The sequence below is a fragment of the Plectropomus leopardus genome, chromosome 5 (assembly GCF_026936395.1).
Source record: "Plectropomus leopardus strain MGB_pleo_1.0 chromosome 5, ASM2693639v1, whole genome shotgun sequence".
NCBI classification, from domain to species: Eukaryota; Metazoa; Chordata; class Actinopteri; order Perciformes; family Serranidae; genus Plectropomus; species Plectropomus leopardus.
In genome coordinates, this window is record NC_142180.1 from 30847175 (window position 1) to 30874843 (window position 27669).

The window sequence follows — 27669 nt, forward strand, 5'->3', positions numbered from 1 at the left end:
AACAACCCAAACCAATAAGAGTAGGCTAAATGCTTTTCAAAGAATATTAGCAGTAAACACAGAAATAATAGTACTAATAACAGAATGAAACACAACCGTGTCAGAATAAAAAGAATAAATACATGATAAAACAAAATACAAACTAAAACAGATGAATTAAAACAGACGAGTTAAAATAAACGAATTAAATCAAGTCTATAAAAATGGGTTTTAAGAAGTGATTTTATTTATTATATTTATATACAGTCTATGGTAAGCACCACAGAGGGTTTAGAGTTTGAGAGGAGGATACGGGGCCGATAAATCTGGCAACTCCAGTCTGCCATCTTTGATTGTGCGACAGGCCGTGGCGCGAGCGGGGCCTCACACAACTAGAAAAACGGTCTGACACGAGATAACGGGTGGGAAGAGACACGGAACCACGGGACGACCGCGCACCGGTTCCCACACTAGCGGCCGGACAGACGAGGACAGACTGGCGGCTTGAAACGGCGCAGAAGACGTTAAAGAGAGGCCGTGCATGTGGAGAGCGGTTTGTTGGCAGCCAGCGAGCAGAGCAGCTAACCATCGTTAGCCGAACTGGGTTAGCAGGCTAACCAGCTTTTGTAATCCGCCGGCCAGACACACATATTCGTCCACCACAAACCAGGCCGAAATCGGATTTCAAGTCGCGCCACACAACAGCAGAAAGGACAAAGAAGGCACCGGCGGTGGCAGGTGGGTCTTCATGTCACACAAGGTTAAAAAAATGAAGTTTTGCCCTGTAGCTGCTGTGTTGGTGTTAGCTAGCCGTTAGCATGCTGCGGCCACTGAAGGGCTTGAAGTGGATGTGATGGCGACTAGTCAGAAACGAAACTATGCTAAGCGATGCAAGCTGGCGGCCTGCTTTCTTAACAGCTACATATATCATTATCTTTATCATACTCTATTTTGTCGGCTAGGTTGTAGAGTTCACATTTTTGTGTACAACTTTTGCGCCATTAAAGTATCATTGTAGCCCGGTCCGGTTGAGTTCCGGGCGGAGAGGGCCTCTACTCCCTGCCGGTATGAGCCACCCAGCCCACCAGTAGTTTGATTCATGGAGAAGGATGGCCTGCAGACTCCTCAGTGGCAGTGATTTACAGAAACAATGCGTTTAAAACATGTGACTGTCATCTTAGTCATGTTTGTCATCTCCGGATGGGTCTTAATGTGCTGGCTTTGTAATATGATTTATTCTTGATAATTTGAAGCCTTGTGTACAGATTAGCATCGTGCTTTCCTTCTAAGTCATGATACCTTGCAGATGTGGTCTTAAAGAAGCAGATTTTATTGTGAGTCTGTACACACTGCCTAAAATTACAGTTTTACAGACACAAGATTGTTATTTTGAATCAGCAAGGCAGCAGCAAATCTATGGTGGTCTAAGATTTTTGCACAGTATTGTTCTTTTGACTATAGTCTTAGTCATGTGTTTCTTCTCTGAATGGGTCCAAATGTGCTGGCGATGTATTATGACTTATTCTTGATGATATGAAGTCCCGTGGATAGATCAACACCGTGCTTTCCTCTCAGTTATAATACCTTGCAGATGAAGTCTTTAGGAAGCATAATTTATTGTGTGAATCTGTACATTCAGGAGTTTGAAAACCAATTCATTAACTCTATTTGCAGATATCGACATCAGCTTTGGGATTGCTAAAAGGCAACATGGTATTGTTTTAATTATCCTGTGCCGTGCAAAAGTCATAGGCCACCTTAAACGTTGCTATTTTAGCAAGGTTATATCGATCATGCCTATTCCTTTCTCAATAGTCTCTTTACTAAAATACAGTCAGAACATACAGCATCTGTAAAGAAGATTTAAACAACTCGAACAGGCTGAAGTGGGTGGTTGGTATTGTTTTATAAATAAAGTACTATGCAACATCTCAGGTTACCTTAAACTTTGCAATTTAACAAGGTTGTCATGATCATACATATTTATGTCCCAGTAGTCTCTTCACTAAAATACAACCAGAACATACTGTAAACCAGTACTTTGATTAATGGGGAACAACGGCAAGCAGACTCCTCATCGGCAGTGATTTACAGAAACATTGCGATATTATACATTTGACTGTCATCTCAGTCGTGTTTTTCCTCTCTGATTGGGTCTAAATGTGCTGCAGTTGTATTTTATTTTGATAATGTGAAGTCAGATTAGCACCATGCTTTCCTCTCAGTCATGATACCTTGCAGATGATTTTAAAGAAGCACATGTTTATTTTGTGAGTCTACATTCAGGAGCTTGGCCAGTTTGGGGTGTGAAAGACCTCAAATGATTCAGAAGGCCTATTTGCCGGACAAGACATATTTATTTATATCACACATTTCATACCCAAAGGCAACCCAAAGTGCTTTATAGATTAGTCGAGTCAAGTGCTTTACAACATACGACATCCCTTTGTCTTTGACCCTCACAGCAGATATGAAAAAAAAACTCCAGAAAAAAAAGCAAACCCTATAGCTGGGAAAAAATGTTAGAAACCTCAGGTGGAGCAACTGAGGGGGGGATCCCTACTCCAGGATCGACAGACGTTGCTGATGTGGAAATCACCTGGGGTAGTACTAATAGGCAATGTGGTATTGTTCTATATTCATGCATCCATGATTAGGGTCTGTATCTGGGGAGGTCATGCACATATATTGATTAGAGTCGTACCTATTGATTGGCATCTCAATGATCCTGGCCTGATCAGCGATCTATTGCAGAAGACAGAAACATTTTTTGGAAGGCTCAAGCATTGACTTAAAGAAAAAAGACATGATAATGAATTGTTACTATATTGTCTGGACTGATATAACATTTTGCATGTTATGAACTGCATTGTTAGGCTGCTAAATTGCTCCCATGCGTATAGTACTGTGCAAAAGTCTTAGGACACCCACCTTAAACTTTGTTTTTTTAGCAAGGTTATAATGATCATACCAATTTATTTCTCAGTAGTCTCTACTAAAATAGAACCACTACATACAGGAAATATGTATAAGTTATTAAAAATGCAAACATTTCAGAAAACAACAACTTCAACAGGCTAAAGTTGCAAGTAGCAAGTGTGACCTTCCTTTCCACTTAGCATGTCTTGAACTCTTTTTTGGCAGAGAATATGATATTTACAATACTAATCTTCAGGTGTATTTACACTAGGTTGCTTTCAAGCTCAATACTGATAGTTTGTTACCTTTTGTCATGGTTTTATGCTTACATGTTTGGTCTTTATCCCTTTCTTTGTTGAGCATTACATCCATGGTTTGTGACAGTTGAACTCACTGAGAGCTGGCTACTAAAAAAGATCAAGTCCCAATCAAAATACCAAAAATAACACAATTTGACAGGCACAATATTGTGATTTTGCATCAGCAAGGCAGGAAGACATCTATGGCGATAGAAGACTTTTGCACAGTACTGTACATCTGACTCATCTCAGTCGTTGTTTTTTCCTGTCTGATTGGGCCTAAATGTGCTGGTGATGTACTATGATAAAATCTTATGATGTGAAATATTGTGTACAGATCAGCACCATGCTTTCCTTCTCAGTCATGATACTTTGCAGATGTAGTCTTAAAGGAGAACATTTTAATTGTGTGAGTCTGTACATTCAGGAGCTTGGCAGGGTTGGGGTGTGAAAGACTCCAAATGATTCATACACTCTGTTTGCAGATGTGGAGGTCACTGGGGGGAGTAATAATAGGCGGCATGGTATTGTTTTATAGATCCATTTATACATCCATGATTAGACATATGTCTACAGCATCGGACTAGTTTTATGGAGGTCATTCACACACATTGATGAGTGTAGCGCTTATTGATTGGCATCTCAGATCTTTTGTTGAAGATGTGTGTATCTTTTGGAGTGCTCAAGCATTGATTTAAAGAAAAACGATGCTTATTAATACAAGTGCAAGATAATGTCTGCATGTCAGCGGTATCAGCTGATATTGGCTTTAAAATGAAATATCTGAACAGACCAACATGCTAATTTCTGCCAATATGACAAAGCATTATTTTTCATTGAATTTTTTAATTGAAAAGTGAACATGTGCAAAACATCAAGTTAAATTGTTTTTCTTATTTGGCACAGTGAATGAATGTTACACACATCGAAAAACATGTAATTTTATGTCACCATCTGCCGTTTGGGTCATTGCAATAACAATATGCATAATATGTTAATTCTACTCTAAAACAGGGTGATGATCACTAAAAATACGTGGGGGGAAAGTGAATCTATAGATATCTGTTTTAGTTTGGCCAAATTAGTTGTTACATATCGTTTATTGGCAAAAATGGCAAAAAAATCCAATATTGTGCATCCCTACTTATTAGTTATTTCTTTATTCTGATTCTCTTTGCAATAAAATGACTTCAACAAGGATGGAAATCAAACATTGCATGTTATAAACTGCTCTGTTATGCCCCTAAAGTGCTCCCATGTGCACATTTCAAACTGGCATATTCAGTAACAAATGTTTCTTTTGTCAACTTAATGAAAACACAGCCACCCCTCAGATTCTCCTGTGCTTAATGGAATTACCAGCAACTCCCAAGGGAGACCCTCTCGGTGGTATTGATGACCTGGTGCCGCAGAACCACAATACACTTAAGTGGCTTCCAATCCTTATCTTTTTCCGAGCTTTTTGTTCGAAGAGGCCCCTTGCCATTGACCCTGATCAAAATGAAGATTAGTCAGTAAATGTGTACTAATCAGTTCAAGAAATGGATATGATACATTTTCTATTTACAGGCCAGGATTTGTAGTTCACTATCTTGATATTTATGACCATAGCTTTATGCAGCATACATGTATAAAACTACAACCTTTGTCTTACTGGCTAGTATACTTACACATGAGACTACATGAGACTCTTATCACCACCCACAATATCATCATAGAGTGCATTTAGTAATTTCACACCTATCGTTATTGTAATATGACTTGCGTCTGTTCCCCCTGTTACAGGGCTTCTTTTTTGGAGTTTTTCCACAGGTGATGTGAGGGTCTAAGGGCAGAGGGATGTCGTATGCTCTAAAGCCCTCTGAGGCAAACCATGTTTTGTGATAATGGACTCTATAAATAAAATTGGCTTGACTTGACAAATGATTAAAATAATATTCTGATTATTGTTATATTTTGGACCAGAGTTTTTCACTGGAGACTGCATTATTATACAAACAAACAGGGACAATGAAATGCAAGCCTGTTATTTAAGTGCCCATCATTTAGGCCATCTACCTGTCCTCTTTTTCTGTGACTTTACTGTTGCCATAGGTGGGTCAGTCCCATGACCCACTATAAACAAAAGATTTGGGTTTATGTGCACTGCTCAAGTGAGTTGTCTAACCCGACTCATGGATTGAACCTACAATGCAACAGGGAGTCATAATGTGCTATTAGGGCACTGTGGGGTTTTTTTTGCGAGTGCATAGAGAACAAAAATCATGTACAAACTGTAAAACAGGACACTTGATTTTGTACTGGTAGTATCATCATAACATAAAAGTAGCTTTAGTAGCTTAATGGTTAAATGGATGGAAATGCAACAGCCAGAATCAGTGAGGAGCATTCTTAACACATGCACACTCGCATACAAATAAAATAGTTCTTGTCTTGCAGGAACACTTAAATGTTTGGTTTTTGGGTTTTGTTGTTTTTTGGATGCACAGTGATGCAGAAGTAGTTGCAGGGGTGCAGGGTCATCCTGGAGTTCAGGCTGAGCTGATAGCAGCTGGAGAGCAGAGATGCTATGTATGCTTAGGGCCAAGTCTTGGGTCTTTTTTCTTGCAATCTTTTGATACAGCCCTCTGAAAATACTTCACTAGAGAAAGTCTTAAGTGCCGTAGTGAACACGTTGATAGGTTAAGAGATGGAGTTAAGGACGTACACAGACGTGAACCGTTCTGTGTGGAGGGCTCATTCCCAGGTGATTTTGGGCACCCAGTAAGGCTGTGCAATATGACAAAATATATTGTCTGATGATAAATAGATGTCTATTGTTTCATGTTATGCTATATCGTTTATTTAGTTTGCGTCATCTGATCACGCTTTGCATCAGTCAGCGTGGTTGAAGGAGAGTCTTAATACAGCCAGTGTGTGTTCTGTGGTGTGTGGCAGTCCCAGACAAGCACCCTTAGTCGCGAAAAAACTACTGCTCTTTTGCTAGACTCGCTGCAGTGATGCAGTTTACAGAGTACTTAAAAAAAGATAAAGTGCTCCTGCTACATTTAAATCATTTTGTCTCCACGCCGCCTGTCAAGCATCACTGCTGCACATGACAAATTGTGCTAGAAACATTGATTTTTAATGATGATAAATGCAAGTGTTTCACTTGTAAATTTCTTGTAAATTGTGTCTGCTGATCTGTGATTAGTCTGCTCCGCCAGACTTAGAAGCCACACTCAGCCTGGTTTTTAACTACAGCATCATCGAGATCATTGTTATGTCTTTATATTGTGCTGCACACAGTGCACACAAATCGACAAGCCTGTGTTAAAGCTACTCTGAAGTGTTCAAGTTTGTGGCAGCACTTGGGATGACTGGGACTAGTACAGATACTTTTCAGAATGGGGTGTGTTGGCCTTAAAGACTGAGACTGGTGACAGCACTATTTATTTGTTGCCACCTCTTCTAATTTCAAAATCTCTTGTCGTTTGCACCTGGCTTTATTGTCTGGTTTTTGTGTCTGGAAAAAAACATCTTCAGACAGCTGGAGAGTGTTTCTGCAGATACTCAGGCCTGAAGCCTCAATTGTGGTTATGCATCATAGTGTCACCAATCCTCAGCTTTCGGGAATCAACAACCACAACTAGAACCAGGAAAATGCTGGAGAAAATACTTGCACTGTCTCATTGCATTGAAAGGGGCATGCATACGTGATGGCACTGTGGCCTACGTATTTTTAAGGTGCACTTGGGACACCTGCAACAGAGACACAACAAAGAAAAATTTGATGCAGGAGTGTAAGCCATTGTAAAAGGGATACAGCAGGTTTGCAGGGGTTTAAGATTTTCACGGCACACCTAAGAAAATGTTGCAGTTTTGCGGTATCATGATATTACAGAACCATTATTTTTAATCAGAAAGACCCTTAAGGGAATGAAAACAGAAGAGTTGGATTTGGGTGAACAAAAGTGTTATTACTATAATTCAGATTAGATTTTTTTTATTGAATTATAGGTAAAAATCTCCCTTTCGAAAATAACTCAAGTTTGGGATAGAGTCGCACAGATGGCTTACAATACCTAATTTTCAGTACCTTTAATTTTCATTTCCCATCTCAAGTGTCTACTAATCAAGTCTACTAATTAAATAATAAAGGAAATTTCAGCCTGTTTTATTGTCATGCTATGGACTCTCATTGCATGTATTTTAGATAATAAGAACTAGGTTGTTCTCAAAAGAAATGACTTTTCCTTTAAGTGGATGTTCCTTTACAAGGTGTTCCAAGGCCAAGTTACAGATAGAGCCTTAGCTCATCATAGCCGTCAGCTCCCCCCAACACACATACACACACACACTCACACACTCACAGACGCTGTTCACCACTGCTCTGTTAATAATAAATGACCTCTATGTGACTTGGGAAAGACACTGCAGACCAAAACATGCTTTTTCTGTGTCCATGGTACTGCCCACTCTAACCCTTTCTGGTTGTCTCTTGCTGCCCCTCCGGAAAGCCTTCGATTCCTCCCCACCAGTCCTTTTTTTCTTGCTACTTTCTTAGATCTGCTTCATACTGCAAACAAAATGAGAATTGGTGTTTTGTCAGTGGTGTACAGATTGAGTGACCTTTTTTGCACATGATCCCGGTCCAAACCCTGTTAAGACTAGCTAGACTTGTGTCATGTGTGTAGACTTCAAATCAGAAGTTTTGCACAGATTGGTATTGATACAGATACAGATAATGATGTATATTAATTAGATTGGGCATTGGCCAGAAACGGTTAAACCACAATTCATTTTTTTTGTCAATATTATCATCAAATTCAGTGCGTGTCCTCCCATCAGTTGTATTCATGAAGTCATGGTGGGTCAGTGACTTTTTTTTTTATGCCATGGCATTCAGTGTCCTCGAGTTACCTTAAATAAGAATAATTTTAATGAGTTCCACACAGTGATGTATTCAGATTTTAAATTTGGTAAAAAGAGAGCATTAGCGCTAGCAGATAACCTGAGGTTAGTATTTGAATTGCTATTGGGAGAAAAGAAGTCAGATCAGAGGACGGCCTGGTACTTATGAAGACCTCAACCATGAACTGCAACTAGAACATCCTATTTCGCGTGGGACCTTTGCAGCACATCATTCCCCAGATTTCTCTCCCTGAATTTATTTTCATCTCTCCCATCCAGTGTCCAATAAAGGTCATGCTCACCGTCCCCAAGACAGCTTTGCCTCTGTTTGATTAATGTCATTTGATATGTTTTTTGTACCATGTGCTTACTTCTGTATGTCATTTGCAACGAAACCCTTGTTTGAGGTGACATTTTTTTCTTTCTATGATCTTCTCAAGGGTTAATAAATAAACTTATGTTCTACCATCGTCTTTGCTTGCATCCTGCCTGTTGCAGGATGGCAGCATGATATGTTGCACCAAGCTTAGTATTTCCCATATAACACCTGTCTCCATAAAAGCAGATGTATCAAAAAAGGTTCAGATATATCATTTTTGTCCAAAGCCAATATCCTCCTCATCTTTTATGATCTTTTTTCTCTCACCCTTGTGCTGAAGGAGGCTGGTTCTGGGGGCGAGGCCAAAGGACCAGACTCAATGAGTTTCCAGCGAAATGTCCGAGAAGTCAGGGCAGAGCACCAAGGCAAAGGATGGCAAAACAAAGTATGCAACCCTTAGCCTCTTCAACACCTACAAGGGCAAATCCCTGGAAACCCAGAAAACTGCAGGTAAGTCCACCCTGTTATTCTCTGTTACAACTAATGTGAACAGACAGAAGGCTCCATCCGTCTCTATCGTCATCTCCATGTCCGTCTGTAACGTTCAGCATAAACAAGCCCTCAGTCTTGCACACTGTTATGATAACTAAAGTGGATTGTATTTGTAGTAAATGTGAACAGATTGTTTTGTCTTTGTGTTCTGTTAATCAGGATACTATAATATATTCTTTAAGGATGTGACCTTAACCACTGATTTTGTTTCTTTGTCCCAGTGGCTGCCAGACATGGGCTCCAAAGTTTGGGCAAAGTGGCTGCCAGCCGGCGCATGCCCCCTCCGGCCAACCTGCCCAGCCTGAAGGCAGAGAACAAGGGAAACGACCCCAACGTCAACATTGTCCCCAAAGACGGTAGTGGCTGGGCATCTCGAACTGAGGGAGGGGAAGAGAGGTAAATATAATAGCCTGTGCGTGTGTGTGAACATTTGTGAATAAACACACAAAGCACCATCGTTTTTGTTCTAACGCTTCTGTAATCTGTATGTTAAGCACTACATTCATGTTTCAAATAAAATCAGAAGTGGCTACAGTTTTATGCACATTAATATTCCCCTATTATTCCAAATATGACAGTATTCTGAATTTAATGTGGATCATATAAACAGCATATTTAGTTTGAATATTCCAAATCAGTCTGTTTCACGAATTTAGCATTTTTTGATGGGACATGCCAGTATTATTCGAGTTTTAGGAGCCTTTTTTTTTTGTATATACACAGCCAATTCGGAATATGCATCTCAACTGGGGTGTTCACCGCAGTTTGCAACACACTGCCTCTTGTCTGTTTATGGTTGGTTCTGTGCGTTGTTATGGATAAGTTGTACACAGACCAACTTGCCAACAGTTTGCGAAGCTGTGGGGTAAAGGTGCATGAAGAAGAAAATCCCACATTTCTGGTCAGAAGGAGAAACACACCTTTTTTTAAAACTTCTCTATCAAAAGGTTTTTGGAAATGCACACATTTTGTAACACTGACCTTTTCAAGAAGTTAAAGAAGGAACTAGAGTTTAAAAAGTCTGCCATCTGTAGGAAACTGTGAAAAAAACATTTTGATGCAAAGGAGCAAAATGACAAGCAGCTCCAGCTGTTCTCCATATTTTGATGTGATAACCGACATGTCAGGACACAGTAATCGGAGTATGTACGGCTGCATCCAAATGTGAGTGTAAGTGGAATAATTAGACATGGAAACAGCTTAGTAGGAATATTTTCTTTTTCAGAATAAGGGCAAAAACCTGACTACTTTGTGCATGTATACATACTCAATGTTATTCGTAACTGTCCTGTTTTATGTGCCACAGGCAACAGGAGACGCCCCCACCCCAGAACAAACCAGCAGTGCTCCAGTCACAAGAACCCTCTATTGGGGGCAGCCGTTCCTGGGCCAACAGCAAGCCTACACAGCTAGACGGTAAATTTGCTCTCTTCTTGCTCCTTAAGAATTACACCTACTCATAAAACACAGATTACCTGTGCTCCTTCTTGGCATTTATGTAGGAGGTTGTGAAAACTATCCAGTATGTTTCCTACTGGTGTCCAAACAAACAAAGGCATAATTCTCAATTGGGTTACAGCACTCAAGCATTATAGTCTGCACGATCCATTTGATCTCAACTAAATGTGATGTGGAGTTGGAAGTGGTGATGTGCACAAAATGACAATTAGACCTTTCAGTGCTTCTCTGTAGGTCGCTGTATTATATGAAACATTGGGATTTTTTCACATCAATAATAACATGCTTGTATTGTACAGGAGCTCCTCGTGTGAGCAGCCATTTTCACCAGGAGTTCCCGAGCCTGCAGGCAGCTGGTGAAGTAGAAAAAGGGGACGGTCAAGAAGAGGAGCCTTATGGACCGGGCCCCAGCCTCAGACCTCAAAGTATGGCCTCGCATAAACATCATTCAGCGTTCGCGGAGTGCTTTCTGTTTGTCTGCTCAAGTCAGGTCAAATAATAAACATCTCTCTTGCTTCTGTTGCGTTAGATGTTGGCAGTTGGCGTGAAGGAGGAGGCAGGAATTTGAACACTGCACCCAGCCCCCCTGAGATGGACAGCAGGGGTCCGGAGGAGGGTGGCACGGTCCTCGGTACCTCTACACCACCAGGGGAAGCTGACGAGCCTGGCCGAAACGTAACCGCTGACGTTCAGAGGGAGAAGAGGGATGGCAGGGAGAGGTTGCCCCCCTCTGCTCCCCCTCCTCAGCCTAAACTTAATGGCGGCCAGCAACCTCCTGCTGGGGTGCCAACTCATTTTGACCCTGCTTTCAGGAGCATGATGCCACCCTACGTAAGTCCCAGTTTGATATTCCTGATTTGATATGCAAATTAGAGTTACTGTACTTAATTGTAATGTGCATCTCTTCTTCAGCCTGTGTGATAATTGCAGTCTTTGTCTTTTTTAGATGTTCCACGCCTATCCTCAAATGACCTTTGGCCCAGGACAAGGCAACTTCAGATACCCCGTACCACAAGATGGAGCAAAGTGAGTTCACAGCTTAATAGCTAAGCCAACATACTTGGGTTAAAGCCACTTAAAAGATTTTGATTTGTATATAACTGTATCATTGCACAAATACAATAAACTCTGGAATAGATAATGAGTAAAACAATTACTCACTTAAAGATCTATAGTGTAGGCTTTATGGGGTACAATGGCACACTAGAATATAAGTATGTTTTCTTGAGGGTGTGATCACTTGAAAATAAGTAACATGGTTTTCATTACCTCAGAATGAGACGTTTATGTCTATATAGGGCGCGGGTCCTCGTCTACAGCGATCACCATGTTGCAACGCCATGTTTCCATAGTAGCCCAGAAAAGACAACCCAAACGTTGGATCTAGATGAGGCCTTTCGCTTCTTTGCAATGGTGACCGTAGTTAGCAGCCCCTCCGTGCCGAGCTGAGCAACGTCACGGAAAAAGCAGATTTGAACGTGAAACTGTTTTATTCAGTGATTATTACCGGTTTAATTCACCTGGTTCATTTGTTTTGTTAAGGCAGAGACCTCTGCGAATAATTCAGCTCTTGCTTTAAAAAAACAACAACTACTGAAAATCTGAATCATAAGTTATCAGAGAAAAAAGTGATTATACATCAGCAGGTGCTGGGCTTAGCAGCCTGTTTGTGACAAGTTACTCAGTGTTGCAGAAACACCAATTTTAAAATGTGAAACTGCTTTATTCAGTGTATTTACTGGTTTTAATCACCTGATTTGTTTGTTTTGGAGAGGAAGAGACTTTTGCTGATAATTGGGCTCCTAGTAAAAAAAACCAAATGAACACTGAAGGAATCCTAACCAGAAATTCATGTTTGGCACATGGGGGACATTTCAGCTGGTTGCAATCTGCAGTCCTCACAGCTAGATGCCACAAGGTCTTACACACTGTTCCTTCATACAGTTTATATTTACCAGATGATATTTGTAGTAAGAAATTAACCCACGTTTCCTAAATAACAATGGTAAGAGGTCGTTAGATTACGTTAAGTTTTCAATCTAATGCACAAATTTGGCCAATTATAGATACATACTATAGGGTTAGGTCGAGGTAATTGTTTACTAGAACAGATAGCATAATGAGCTTTCCTCTCCTTTTTTCTCTGCTGGTTGATCAGGGGTCCTCGTTCTTCACGACCCCAGCAGCCGCCCCCTCAGTCCTGGCTCCAGGACCCAGACAGACCCTCTATCATCAGCGCAACGGAACTTAAAGAGCTCGACAACTTAGACACTGATGCTGATGAGGGCTGGGCAGGTTCGTAGCTATACCTGTGAACTTCAACTAATCAAAGTAGGAAAAAAAGTAATTTCACAGTGGTTCTAGCATCTATCAACCCCGCCCTTTCTTCACTTCAGGAGCTCAGATGGAGGTGGACTACACGGAGAAACTGAACTTCAGTGATGATGAGGAGAACCAGGCTGCTAAAGATAAACGAGAAAACTGGTGAGTATTTTTAATCTTGAGGTTGAAGTGAGTGCTGGTTAGCTGAGGAGATGTCGGATGGAATAACTTGTGATGATTTTTGTTTTTACTGAACTATTTTGACATTATTTTCAGGGACTGGATGGGTAAAGTGGATCGTGTAAGACCTCGGACACAAGATGGTCAGGAGGGCTGGAAGGAGGGCACTGAGGACCGTGGGGGCAGTAAAACCTCATGGGCTGATGGTGATCCCAGAGCACCATCACCTGGCAGTATGGGGCAGTACAATAAGCCAGCTGCTTCACAGGACTACCAGGTAAAACTGGATATGCATTATTCACACCTCCTGTCAGGTGTGCACTGTTAGCTTTGACAGCAAGGTGATGAGTCTGTATCTGTGCCATTTTCTCCAGGGTGGCAGTCGTTCTGTCACTGGCGGAGCTCCTCGTGTGACCAAACCTCAGGCTGCAGCGGCACCTGGTGCTGAGGAGGACCCTGAGGCCTGGCGACAGAAACGCAAGAAGCCTCAAGAAGTTTCTGAAGCTGTAGAACGAGCAAGACGGCGGAGAGAAGAGGAGGAGCGGCGGATGGAAGAACAGCGACTTGCTGCTTGTGCTGAAAAACTTAAACGTCTCAATGAAAAACATCGTCAGGCAACTGAGAGCAAATCTGCCCCTGCGCCGACCACCAATGAAGAAGCAGGAGCTGCTCAAGAGGAAGAGCCCTCATCAGCACCTGCTCCTGTATCCAGTCCTGCACCTTCAATCCCAGTTACACAATCACAGGCCTCAATCATGCAAGCTCCTCTTCCTGAGAGGGGGGAGCGTGACAGGGAGAGGATGGACCGAGAACGAGAGAGAGTCGAACCAAGTGTTGAGGAGGAGGTTCACTTGCCTCGACAGCCCAGCCCCCCCGTCCAGAGACCTGTGGCCGTAGCTCCAGAGCCTCAGAGTGAGGGAGAGAGCTCCTTGGCTGAGGTCGGTCCCCTGATGGAGGAGAACCAGACAGACAGGACACCGGTGCCTATCCGAGATTATTTCAACATAGAGGACAATAGAGGTGAGTTATTGTAGAGATATTTTTTCACAGTTACGTTTACAGTAAATGACGATTGCAGGATTCCCGTGGATCCTTAAAGTCTTATAAGGTTGATGAAATCATTCATTTAAAAATAAGCCCTTTATTGGTATTAAAACTCATTTATGCTAAGATATGGGAGGTAGGATTTTAATATGAGTCTATATTTGTTGTGATGTTGCATTTAGGGCTGAAACTGACATTCTAAAATCTGTGCAAATGATTTTCATAGAAGCTTCGTTTAATCCATATAATTATATGCAATGTACTGTATTTTCACACAAATGATTATAACTGTGGCACACTTGGCTTACGCTTATGGCGCAGCATGTGAAGACGCCTCAAAATCATACATCCAAAATAAAAGACATAGTTTGAGAGTGAGAAACAAAAAAATGGCAAGTATTTCCCCAAGTCTGTTCAACCCTCATATCTGCCCCAAGCAAAAAAAAAGTCTTGTTTTATGATAAAATGAACAATGTAAAAACTCAATCCAACTGTGGCAATTCTCTACCTGGTCGCCCCCCATGTGCCTCTCAAAATTGTTCCTCACTCTGCATAATTGTCAGTTCAGTTATTTTTTTTCACCAATTTTGGTTATTATAAAGTTGGTTGTTTTCCCACAGTGGATGAGCCCCACCTGTCTCTGCCTCACATGGACACCCCCAGTGGTGAGGAAGTCCCTGTGGCACCACCACAGCTGGAAGGAGAAGCAGCAGCTGCTATGCGTCCCTCTCTCACCTCAGGCTATTCCAAACAGTTTCAGAAGTCTTTGCCACCTCGTTTCCTCAGACAGCAGGTAAGGATGTACACAGCTGGCTTCTCTGGCTAATGCAGTCCAGGATTTTGCTTGTTAGACCATAATATGTGGTGGTTGTGAAAGGAACTAGTGGGTAGGGCTGAAATTTAATACTATTGTTATTATGAATTGATCTGCAGGTTATTGTCAGGATGAATTGTCCTTTCTATAAAATGTCAGGTAAATTTGTGAGGAACACTTCTGAGTCCAAAGTGACCTCATCATACAGCTTTAATAGTTCAACCAAGTCAAAACCTGAATACTTTTTATTTATAATCATAGATACCTGATATCAGCAAATGTTTAACCTTTTAGCAAGAAAAAGGACTGAAAATAAATGAATTATCAAAATAGTTGGTAATTAATTGACTAATTGTTGCAGCTCTGGTAGTGGGCTAGTTTCCAAATTGTAAATAGAAAGGTCATTTGATAATGAATTGTGAATTTTTTGTAGTGTGGATTGGGGCTTTCTACAGTGGACGTGTTGATTTGTCATAGCGGAAGAAGTACAGGTGTACCTACTGGCATTACTATGTTACTGTGTCAATATGCTGTCTCACAATTGTTTGAATTGATTCAAATAATGATCACAGGTGGCAATTTTCAAAGCAATGTGTTGTCAGAACAAACAGATCTGACACTGAGCTGTCAGCACCACAAAGACAGCCACCTTTGATGTAACTGATACCATTAAAAACATTTCAGATTTACTGATCTTATGTTTCCTTTGTTACTATTCCTGGTTGGTCCTATAGGAGCAAATGAAGCAGCAACAATGGCAACAACAGCAACACCAGAGTGGGGGCTCTGTGTCCCCGTCAGGTGGTGGAGGTGTTTCAGCTCCCCAACAACAGCAGCAGCAGCAGCAACAGCAGCAGCAGCAGCAGCAGCACCGCTCCATGTATCAACCCATGGGCCCCCACCACCAGCACCTAGCCTCCATGGGCTTTGACCCCCGCTGGCTCATGATGCAGTCCTACATGGACCCCCGCATGATGTCAGGGCGTCCTCCCATGGACATGCCAACTAATATTCACCCTGGTAAGATAGAAATGGATATAGTTTGTGCCTTTGTTTGTGATTGATGATACTGATGAGCTGTCAGATGTGCCAGACAACTTGTTTTAAGTTTCTCTGTTTTGTCCTCTCCAGGGAGGATGCCTCCTAAGCAGATTGTGCGCAGAGAGCCAGGTGACAACTCCAGCTCCAGCTCTGACTCCTTTGACCATTTGACCCGACCAATTCGTGACCACGGCCTGCCATCAGACTCACGGATGGTATGGGGATCAGACCCATATCCACAATCAGAGCCGCTACCATCTGTAACTCCTCCGAAAGGACGGGAAGATAACAAGGAGCCAAGGTAAAAATAAATAAATCATAAGCGCAGCGCTCCAGTCGCAATTATTTAGTCACATTTTTCGTCCACGGATCACCAGTGCGACTTGTAAATATTAGTAATTTATGAACTGGAGAGCTGTTTGTTTGTCGCCCACTCATAGTGAATGATTCCTGCTAAAGCAAACATCCAACTGTTGACCAAAAGCTTCAAGTCCACAGCAAAAACATCGAAGCTACGGCCTGAGACGAGCCACATCCTTCAAAATAAAAGCACCATTGGCCCCATTTTGATTTATTTAAATATAACAATATCTTTAAAAATGTAGTTATGAAAGTATGTAATTTAACTAACCGTATTTCATTAAATTAAATGTTATTATAACAGCAGCGTGTTCAACTTTACTATATGACAGTAACTACTTTATTTAACTTTAGGACATTTAAAAATATAGATCTTTATCTTGTATCGCAATATAGTTTTAAAATATTGCAATATTACTATAAAGCCATATCGCCCAGCCCTGATAGGTTATACAAGCCTTTTTAAATTGTACGCTTTGCTGCTGTATTATCTAGAAAAATAGAAGTATCAGATCAGGATTTGGTATTTGCAGATACACAATATTAAATGATGTGGTTTGGGGGGGTGGAATGTGTTCAGGTCATCCCTAACAATAACATTTTTGTTTCTCCATAGGATTGACTCAGGTTTGGATCTGGACAGGGGTCTCCCTGCAATGTATCCCCAGGACCACAGTGCATTGGACTCTCATAAAAGTAACTTCTTCCAGGACCCTACGGAGTCCCTTTCAGCATTTACACAGGGCCCAGAGGATGCATCAGGGCCTCTTGACAGGGTCCCTGTCGGCTCAGCTTTTGATCCGGAGGAGCCTGGCCTCCCTAGTGGGGAAGAAGTTGAAGCTCTTGGTCAAGCTATGCTCCAGAGGAGTGTCTCCCAGGGCTCCAGCCACTCCCTCAAGCTGGATGAGCCCAGGTTTGATGGGCTACCCCTAGTAACAAAATCACTAGAGCTCCAGGACACAGGAGAGCGGGCTGATGATAAGCCCCAGAATGAACTCTACCCCCAGGCTGCGGTGACTAGCAACAGAGCTACACCTCCTGCTGATGGATTACACAAACAAGAGAAGCTGCCTCTGCCAGCCACCAGCAAGCAGAAAGCCGAGCTGCGCTGGGGCGGGAGATCAGGGGCAGGACGCAGAGAAGGACCAGGGGGAGAGAGACCTGTCCGCAGGTCTGGGCCAATAAAGAAGCCTGTCCTAAGAGACATGAAAGAAGAGAGAGAGCAAAGAGAAGAGAGGGAGAAGCGTCATGAGAGAGGAGAAAGAGGAGACCGGTCCAAAAAAGATCAGTTATCCAAAGCTCCTTCTGCAGCCGCTGCTGTGTCTGAGGGCTCCAGACCTCAGGGTGAGGCCAAGAGAGAAGCTGCTGAGCCTGAGGAGACACAGACTGGTCATCAGAGAGTCAGAGACTCCCAGCCTTCATCTGGAGCTCCCACCTCCTCCTCTCAGGAGGAGAAGGTAGACAAACCGCCCAGCAATGACAAACATCCAGAACCCAAGCTGCCCTCCAGGAAAGAGTCGAATCTTCCTCCACGTGCCTACCGGCGAGAGGAGAGAGAACGGGAACGTGAGAGGGAGAAAGAAATGGACAAGGACAGAGAGAGAGAGTGGCCTGCTGACTCTAATTTCAAAGGACGTGGTCGAGGGGAGTATTATTCCAGAGGACGGAGCTACCGGGGAACGTACAGTGGTCGAGGCAGAGGGAGTCGTGGTCGAAGCCGGGCGGAGTACAATTACCGAGAGCCCCGGTCGCGCTCTGATTTACCTTCTGTTGGAGGTGCTGCTGCCTTCCGCAACAGGGAGGAGAGCGAAACACGCAGCGAGAGCTCAGACTTTGAGGTTATACCAAAACGTAGACGGCGTCGTGGTTCAGACACAGATTCTGAGAGTGAAGGTGGGAGAGAGTCTGCCAGTGATACTGGACCCTCTGACCGTGAGCCTAGCACCAAACCGAGCCGTCCACTGAGACGAGAGCTCCCAGGGGAAGGCCGGCCTGTGCCCCACAAGCCAGGCTTTGGACCTCCTCACATGGGGGACAGGGGTGGACCTAGAGGGGATGATGAAAGCAGACCCAAGCCAGGTTTCCTTCCTAAAGGGGAGCCTTCTCGGCGAGGAAGAGGAGGACTGTACAGTAGACGAGGTGGAGCAAGGGAACGCGGCGGACCTCGCTCAGGCCCTCTTCGACGGCCAGGAACCAGAGAGTCTTCTTCTCAGTGGCCCTCCAAACCCATGGAGACATTCAGACCTGAGGATGCGGAGTCCACACCAAGATATGACAATCCTGCTGTTGACAGACGGCCGCCCAAGTCTGATGGCAAGAAATTTGGGGACGGTGCTCCTCAGAGTAGTAGAGAAAGGCCTCGTAGATCCAGACCAGCACGGCCCCCCAGGCAAGATAAACCCCCTCGCTTCAGGCGTTTGAAGGAGCGGGAGGCTGCAGTGTTAGCTAGTGGAGAAACCGCCCCAAGTCCCCCTGTCCCTCTACTCCCAGTGCCTGCTGCTGCTGCTGTCCCCAGCTCTGCCCAGGCACCAATCTCCCTCTCCCCGACCCTGTCTAGAGCTCCAGGAACCCCTGTAACTGTGCCTGGGGAAGTGGCCGCTAGTCTGCCTGCACCTGACTTGTCCTCTCCCGTAGAAGCACCATTGCCCGAGACTAGCAGCCCCACCATCACTGCAGTCGGCACTAAGTCCCCCGACTTGTCCAACCAGAACTCTTCAGATCAAGCCAATGAGGAATGGGAAACTGCCTCTGAGAGCAGTGACTTCAACGAAAGGAGAGAGCGAGAGGAAAGAAAAGGAGCACTGGAGGCTGCTAACGAAGCAGCCAGTGCCTCTACTCCGGCACCTGCACCACCTCAGGGCTCTTTGACCCCCAATAAAAGCCCTCCTGATGGAGGGGTGACTCCAAAACGTGAGGGGGCTCCTGCAGCCAAGAGGAGCTTCTCAAGTCAGAGACCTACAGAGCGACAGAACCGCAGAGGCAACAGTGGAGCCAAGCCAGGCCGCAGCTACACAGGAGGCAAGGGGGAGAGGAGGGGAGGGGCCAAAGCCGGCCGCAAAGGGTGAGTTTCAACAATCGGGCTTTTGTCTGTTGTTAGGCGCTTACTTTGGCTGCTTACATTAACACTTACCACAATGAAGTTGAGTCAATGAACACTGTGCAGTAGAATAATATGGCAGGATCATTCACACACAATAAAGCTTTTGTGTAGTTTTATTCCAAATTAATAGCTGCACTGCAACTAAGTGTCCTGTAATTGACCAGAAAAGTGTTATGGTTATAAATAGGCCTTGGCAGTTTATCGATATTGTATAAATATTGTGATGTGAAAAAAGATTAAATTTTTGATATTGCAAGTGTTGTCTTTTTCTGGTTTTAAAGTCTGCATTACAGTACAGTGACGTAATTTTTAAACTTTAAACTGTTATAGCTTTCCTGTTTGCTTTTATCCACTTAGTCATTACATTACTGATAATTATTTACCAAAATTTCATGTGAACATTTCATGAAAACACCAATCATCAACCCAACAGTATTTTCACAATATTGATATTTAGGTATTCGGTCAAATATATCATGATTTTTAATTTTCTCTGTCACCCAGCCATAGTTAAAAAATATGGATAAATATGGCTTCAGTGTGGTGGTATTTTTAGACTAATTGCACCTTGTCAGTGGTATTTCTAATGGAGAGCAGAGTGAAAATGTTTTCTCCCTTCATCTAAGTGCATCAACACTCTTGCAGTCTTTATTGTCTTCTACTCCAATGAGAAGACAGTAATAAAATGAAGAATAAATACAATTTTTTTTTTGCAGTTAATTTCCATTTTAATATTCTTCAATACTGCATTATTCAAGTCTGGTGCCTCCCTTACCACCACACTGTTGTTCTCAATAACATTAAAATGTGAGACATTAACTCTTATATTGAGTCTCATTTCTCCTTTCTGTCTCTGTCTCTGCAGTCCTACTGCCCAGCAGAACACAGAGGGGGCTGCACAAGCAACGGGAGGAGCATCCCAGAGGCCCACAAAAGACCAGTCTGGCCGTCGCAAAGATGAGGCCAAACAGGCCGCCAAGAAGCCCAAAGAGAACGCTCTTTCTCAGTTTGATCTGAACAATTATGCCAGTAAGTAAACATATTTATACTCTACCCACTTCTACACAGCAACTAAGTCCCTTCTTCATACCACCCTTGCGTTTTTATACAGAACCAAACAACAGCAGCATCATTCCACTACAGTGTGTGATTATACACTGATATAACATGTCAATCACAATCATGAATCTTTTCTGATTTATGGTGACTGATCTCATCCTCTGCTCTGAGGGCAAGGAGCTTTCGCATCTCATTGTTTTCCAAATTTGTGGACATTTACGGCTGCTGCTCTTCTTTGAAATAGCAGCTAGTTACTTACAGCAGCTTTTTAAGTCTCCCGCGGTGTATTCGTAATGAAAACGTCACACCTCCCCACCCATGGTCACATCTTTCCAGCTTTAACGTTTTACACAGACCTTGTTACGGGGCTGTTACTACATCTGTTCCCAGCTCAGGCGAAATCACTCTGTCTCCCCCATGGTGAGGCAGCATAACAGCGTAATATTACTACTTTGAACAGGCAGTCTAAATGTAACTTCTGACTCTTGGGTCTTGCTGATAAGCCAGGAAGTTACAACCGACTCCAGCTACTCTTCACTTGAAAGAGTTTCCTTTTGTCCTGTCACTGTAGGTGTTGTGATCATCGATGACCACCCAGAGGTCACCACCACCGAGGACCCACAGTCCAGCGCCAATGATGACGGCTTCACGGAGGTGGTCTCCCGCAAGCAACAAAAACGCTTACAGGACGAAGAGAAACGGAAAAAGGAAGAGCAGACTACTCAGGTTAGGGGAGCACAAGATAAATACGCCAACTAGAATTGCAATATTTTAAAGATAATGAGCTATACCATTTTGATACTTGATAATATTACTTCTTGATAAAGTATACTGAACTTTTACTGCTCCCACAGAACTGGAGTAAAAAAGGCTCTGGTGAGAAGGGCAGAGCAGGCGGAGGAAAGCTGCCGCCAAGGTTTGCCAAAAAGCAGTCATCGCAACAACAGCAGCAGCAGCAGCAGCAACAACAACAACAACAGCAACAACAGCAACAGCAGCAACAACAGCAGGCCTCACAATCACAGCCTCCCGCAGCCCCCGCACCCCAGGCCCAGCAGCAGCCCCCCATTTCTGCTCCCCAACATCCTCACCTCACCCCCTCCCAGCCGGCCACATCTCCTCAAACTCTGGAAGGCACAGTGGCTCCAATGCCCTCCATCCCCTCTGCCACTGTGGACTTTACCTCAAAGAGCCTACCCCCAGCACCCACGCAGACACACAGCACTCTGGGAACAGAACTGTGGGAGAACAAGGTGGCAGGCTCCACTGTCCTTCCTGAAGTCAAGAAGCGTGAGTGCATGAGTCGGTTTTTCTTCAATTCAGGTGTCAAGACAAATTTAGGACATTTTTGTCAGTGAGCTCTTGTCTAAAATATGTATTATGCTTTTCCAGTTGGTCCAATCAGCCCTCCCCAGCCACCCTCTGTGAGTGCCTGGAACAAACCTCTTACCTCCTTTACTGGCACTGTCTCCTCTGAGGTACGTTGAATACTCCCATCTCATTTTTGCGTATTATTTTTGCTACACGATAAACCTAAAATACATTGTGGGTTTCTTTTCAGGGTGTTAAGCCTGGATCAGAGGGCAGTGTGGAATTGGCAATAGACAGCATTCAGTTTGGAGCGCCATCGTCTGCAGGCAGCACTGACAGTGATGGAGTTCCAGCGTTGCTAGAAACTGTCTCTGAAAACAAGCTTCCTGCTCCCAAAGAACAGAGACAGAAACAACCTCGAGCTGGCCCAATCAAAACACAGAAGGTAACTCAACTGTGGGGGAAAGTCAGGGGCGAATTCACAGAGTATGTATTGTGGCAAATGATTGAACCATGAATTGGGCATGGCTTGCAACCGCTATCTGCCCTGTCTCAAGGTCCACTTCACAAAAGATTTTGAACTAGTGGTATTACAGTGCAAACACATCCATAACGTTTAGCATCTGAGTGCAGTTTGCCCTCTTTTTTTTTTTTGCATCTGATTGAAAATATTGTGGCAAAGTATAAATGCTGCCTTTGCACCAAGAAAACCATAAGCAGAAACAACAGCTGAGAGAAAAAGAAAAGTGAGTTATAGATCCTGACAAACGAGGTGCAGCTCAAAACTTAAGGCAAAGAATTTAAACTTGACAGAGAGAAACCATATTTGGGATTGAATAACCCAGTCTGCCAGTGAGCTTCAGTTACCACCAACTCTTTGAAGATGCTCATAATTCCACTGTAACTGCATGTGGCTATCAGCATGTATCTGTGTGAACTGGTCTGTTTTTAGCAGTAGGACTTATTTGCACAGAAAGTGGCCAATTTGAAAAATGTATCCATGTTTTTTTCATTTATATATGTGCAGCACAGGAGCACCAAGTTGCTGTTTGCCTTGCAGTGCAGTTAGGGATGCAGTTAAGCCTTTGCCATAGTTTGAGCATTATACAGTTTCTTTTTGTCTTATTTGTGTAGATTTAGTGGCTGCAAAAACCATGTTAACCCTTTTGTGAATTCACCCATTAGTGCTTTAAGCTGTTGAACAAGAACACTGTTTCATATTAGTTGTTGTAGTCATACAAATGTATAATCTCTCCATCTTCCCAGCTTCCTGAAATGGAACCGGTGGAAACCAAGGAGTACAAGCCGGGTCCCATTGGTAAGGAGCGCTCTTTAAAGAACCGCAAGGCCAAAGATGCACGTGGAGGAGAAGGCGAGGGGATGGAGGGAGGCGTCCCTGGAGCAGGCGTCAATAGAGCTACAGACTCCAGTCCTCCCACCAGTGAAACCACAGTACCAGAGCTGGGAGGAGACATCGAGGGCATGATCACTGTCCCTTCAGCAGAATACAACAGTAACTCTAAGGTACTTCAGTGTTACATGACCGCACGGCTCAGCTTTGTTTTTATTTTACTTTTATTATAGTTGAATTAAGGGAAGCAATCATTATACCTTTAGTTGACTTTACCAAATTGTGTCTTAATAACTGTTTTTATCCTGTATTTGTCTGAGCTTTTAGTGAACACTGACAAGTACAATTAAAAAAAAAAATTAAAAAAAGTAGTATTGCTGCAGTATGACATGTTTACATTCTGAATTTATGTCTTTCCCTCTCAGGAGTCAGTCACTGACTACACCACCCCCTCCTCCTCAATGGCTGACAGCGTTCCTACAGGAGTGAACAAAATAGAAGAGAGTTTGGTGGCAAATGTGAGTTACACATCCTTATTTTGTTTAACTTTCTTTTTAATTAAAGAAATCACAGGTCTGTGACAATAAGTTCTTATAGATAGTAAAAACGAAACCTCTGATCCTTAATACTTGGCATGATTTAAAGACTGCTTTGGGGTGTTTTTGTTGTGTTTCAGGTGGCACTACAGCACTCATTGCCCCTTCCTCGACGCGAGACCCTGCAGCAGAGCTCCAGCCTAAGCACCGTCTCTCCCGCTACTGTTGACCTAACACTAAAGGTACACAGAGAAAGTGACATTACCTCGAGTGTGCTGAAGAAAACTTCCATGAAACAGTAACTAAACGCTTGTTTCTTTCTGTCTCCCCCTCAGATGGAATCAGCTCGCAAGGCATGGGAGAACTCGCCGAGTCTGGAGAAAAATTCCCCAGTCACTTCCTCGTCCTCCCCCATCACCTCCTGTGCATCCTCGTACTCCACCTTCTCCTCAGCCTCCATGCCACAGATCCCCGTGGCTTCTGTTACTCCCAGCACCTCACTGTCAGGTAACAGAACTCCCATTAAACACCTTCTGTATATCTCCAGCAGTATTTTGTGTTAAAATGTTGCTAACCTCAACTCTGTTCTGACATTCTACACTATTGGTAGTTTCGTTAATAAAAAAAAAAAAAAAAATATCAACTACCTTTTTCGATGATAAGAAGAGATGTTGACAAGCTAAAAAAAGATCTTTCATGATAAAAACTGACGTATGTTTTGTTTTCTTTGATGAGACAAGGCTGGACTAAAATGTTAGTGATTGGGTATCGGATATTCAAATTCAAAAATGGTCTCACCAGAGCAGCATCAGTCATTAGTGCTAATTATCAGCCGTAATGAAAACTACCAAAATGTTTAGGTAACTAATAAGCATTCTCGTCTAATATAAAGATATACATAATATAAAGACTAAATCTGAAGTAGCTGCCGAAATTAACACCCTTTTGCACTCTACTAACTATGACTTTTATTTTTGGATATCCCCTTGTGCATCAGTAATATCCAAGCACCCCTACTGATCTTTTGTGTACGTTGTGTTTATTTCCACCCTTCAGGATCTGGGACCTACACAACGTCATCCCTCAGCACCAAGACCACCACAGCCTCTGACCCCCCAAACATCTGTAAGGTGAAGCCCCAGCAGCTGCAGGGTGGGAGCCTGTCCTCCTCCAGCAGTAGCAGCAGTAGCAGCAGCTTCTCTCAGTTGGGCTGCGTGCCTCCCCTCCTGCCTCAGCAACAGCAGACCCCACAGGTGTACGTCTCTCAGTCTGCAGCAGGTGAGAGAAACATGGCACTGAACTGTGACGCTGTGATGTTACACATGTTGGATGCATCAAAGTGGAAATGGATTTGGTCTTTAACATATTCATCTAACTATGTTTTTAATGTCAAATTTCGAACACCAACTTCCTTGTTTTTTTAATAGCCATATTTAAATGTTGATGATGAATAAGAAGCGTGTGCAAATGTAAGCAATCACGTTTTTATTTCTGTGTCAACAGCTCATGCAATCATATTCTCAATCTTGCACACAGTTTTTTCTTTTTTATGTCTGCTGCGTCCACATAAACCATGTGATTTCACATTAATGGAATAAAATTCATAAAATTAGGTAATAATACTTTTTTTAAAAAGCACATAACACTCAAGCTTAAAAAACAGATGTGTGAATCAGAAGGACAAACAAAAACAACAAGAAAATAATTGGTGATTTGGGTATGGGTTTGGGGAGGGAGTTGTGTGTGAATGTGAGTAGTGATGTGAGTGTAAGAAAATGTGTAATAAGACAGGATAGATCTGTTCAGACTGTGTTAGAGAGACTAGGACTCTTTACTATATTAACATAGCAATCACTAATATTTAAATGCTTATGTGTTGAGGTTCTGCAGCTCAGATTCCAGCCTTCTACATGGACACTAGCCACCTCTTTAATACGCCTCACCCTCGCTTGGCGCCTCCCTCTCTGGCGCAGCAGCAAGGTTTTCAGCCCGGCCTCTCACAGGTAGGAATTTCTGGTGATCAATAACACGGTGCAGGAATGCTTTTTAATTTTTGGAATTAAATTACTTGTCTCTTGCTGACGTGGACAGATCGGGAAGTAAATTGCAAACGATGTCCATGAGACTCACTTACACACTTCGTGGGTGTCTGACAGCTAACCTGCTGCTTGTAGATCACAGTAGATTGTGATGCATATCCATGTAGGAATATGGATTTATTTTGTATGCTTTTGCAATTTTTTTTGTTTTGTTTTGTGCTTTTTCTTAGAATTACTTAAGTGGAAAAAATTACCTGTTTCTTTCTCCACCTTATAGCCGACAGCAGTGCAGCAGATTCCCATCCCCATCTACGCTCCACTGCAAGGTCAGCCGCAGCACCAACACCAACACCAACACACACACCAGGCTCAGCTGGGACTCAGCACTGGTCCTCCAGTCTCGCAGCCGCAGGACCTGTTCAGCTCCTCACTGCAGCCTTACAGGTAACACACAACACTACATAGGTAGTCAGTTCTCTGCTCCAAAAACAACTAAACATGCAGTGCTGCTGAATGGCCAGTATCTCTATTTTGGTGTTATGTCATCTGATCCTATGACCCTGTCTGTCTTCAGGTCTCAGCAGGCGTTCATGCAGAGCAGCCTGTCACAGCCCTCCATGATGCTGTCAGGACCATCCCTGCACAGCTATCCTGGTGTGCAGGCACCTGAGCTGGGAAAGCCTCAGTCGAATCTGGCCTATCAGCAGGCCTCCTCGACCCAGCACATTCCCATCCTGTTTGAGCCGCAGCTCAACCAGCCCTCCGGCATGGGAGGCTCCCAGCTCATTGACACCCACCTGCTGCAGGTAACCAGTCTGCTTCACTCTATGGTACATACTTATCTTTTTTCATAATTACATCTGGAATAGATTTATTTTGTATATAGGTTCTATTTGACCTGTGTGTGTGTGTGTGTGTGTGTGTGTGTGTGTGTGTGTGTGTGTGTGTGTGTTTGTGTGTTTGTTTGTTTGGTTCAGGCTCGACAGGGGATGAGTCAGCATTCAAATATGTACTCGGGGCAAGTGCAACAACATGGCCAGAGCAGCTACTACAGCAACACTCAGTCGCCGAGCTCTGCAATGCAACAGGTAGCCCACATGCAAACATAATTCTAAACACTAAATGTCTAAAAACCTCTTATTTAGCTTATGTTGTTCTACTATTCCAGGGTTCCCACGGATCCTTACAAACTACAAACTACAAACTACAAACTCACAAATTTGTTCATTTTTCCAATTTGTAAAACTGAAAAACACAATTTCTGATGAATAAATTGGTGACTCAGTGATTTGTTAGTTGGTAACATTTGTGTGTCTTCATTTTTCTCCAGGTCACGGTCCCTCTGCCCAGTTCCCAGTTATCCCTTCCAAACTTTGGCTCGGGTGGAGGCCAGCCCCTCCTGGCGCTGCCTCCCACTCCTCCCCAGGCCCAGCCCCCCAACATCAACCGACAGCCCCCGGTGTCCCAGCCATACCGAGGCATCATGGGTCCTAGCCACAGCATGATGCAGCCTCCCACCAGCAAGGTACTTCACTGTGTGTTTCTCATATTTTAATATTTTTGTTGGTAAAAGTGGAGCTCTGACAGTTTCTTTTTGTCGATACTTTGCAGATGGACATGGATCTGAAACTCTTTGGCAGCGGGATGGATGTGAAGCCCGGAACGCCTCCCGTTGGCGCCAGGAGCACTACACCCACCTCCAGCCATTACAGGTACCACCTGTGAATCTAGAGAATAGGAGTCTCACCTATTTTTTTCCTTGCGACACATTTTCTGCAGAAACAGACAGTTAAAATGGTGTTTTGATGGTCATACTCACTTAATGCCACATTTAACTGAAGTGTGTGTTTTTATCTGTCACAAACATAGAATAATATAAATATTTACATCTATCTCAACACTTCCTGTTTTCATTTCAAAATAAAAGCCCTCTGACAACATTTGTATTGACAGAATTAGTTAACATGAAGCTATTTATTTTTGACATATTTGCAGGATCATGTTGTTTACAATAGAGTGCCTTGCACGGCTCCATAAAGGAGCGAAGTACTGACTTTTAATTGTGGAAATAGATGCTTATTGCATCAGGAAGC

At 43.2% G+C, this 27669-nt stretch overlaps 1 protein-coding gene across 4 annotated transcripts in view; it reads left to right on the plus strand.

The window, feature by feature from the left end:
- The first annotated feature begins 318 nt into the window (after positions 1–318).
- prrc2c (proline-rich coiled-coil 2C) overlaps positions 319–27669 on the plus strand; it is a 31022-nt gene continuing 3671 nt past the window's right edge. The window contains exons 1-31 of one of the 4 annotated variants that reach the window (XM_088077942.1): positions 319–717; positions 8750–8919; positions 9183–9357; positions 10268–10377; positions 10719–10844; positions 10949–11250; positions 11366–11445; positions 12578–12714; positions 12816–12903; positions 13018–13198; positions 13296–13941; positions 14586–14758; positions 15514–15799; positions 15911–16121; positions 16797–19241; positions 20146–20309; positions 20911–21065; positions 21194–21629; positions 21732–21817; positions 21901–22095; positions 22917–23174; positions 23427–23519; positions 23678–23779; positions 23873–24044; positions 24594–24815; positions 25419–25540; positions 25854–26020; positions 26151–26406; positions 26554–26664; positions 26907–27101; positions 27188–27288. In XM_088077942.1, the coding sequence (XP_087934068.1) occupies positions 8805–8919; positions 9183–9357; positions 10268–10377; positions 10719–10844; positions 10949–11250; positions 11366–11445; positions 12578–12714; positions 12816–12903; positions 13018–13198; positions 13296–13941; positions 14586–14758; positions 15514–15799; positions 15911–16121; positions 16797–19241; positions 20146–20309; positions 20911–21065; positions 21194–21629; positions 21732–21817; positions 21901–22095; positions 22917–23174; positions 23427–23519; positions 23678–23779; positions 23873–24044; positions 24594–24815; positions 25419–25540; positions 25854–26020; positions 26151–26406; positions 26554–26664; positions 26907–27101; positions 27188–27288 (7910 nt within the window). In that variant the 5' untranslated portion in view covers positions 319–717; positions 8750–8804. The remainder of the gene's footprint in view (positions 718–8749; positions 8920–9182; positions 9358–10267; positions 10378–10718; positions 10845–10948; positions 11251–11365; positions 11446–12577; positions 12715–12815; positions 12904–13017; positions 13199–13295; positions 13942–14585; positions 14759–15513; positions 15800–15910; positions 16122–16796; positions 19242–20145; positions 20310–20910; positions 21066–21193; positions 21630–21731; positions 21818–21900; positions 22096–22916; positions 23175–23426; positions 23520–23677; positions 23780–23872; positions 24045–24593; positions 24816–25418; positions 25541–25853; positions 26021–26150; positions 26407–26553; positions 26665–26906; positions 27102–27187; positions 27289–27669) is intronic. The other 3 variants (XM_088077944.1, XM_088077943.1, XM_088077945.1) reach the window with 3 other exon arrangements.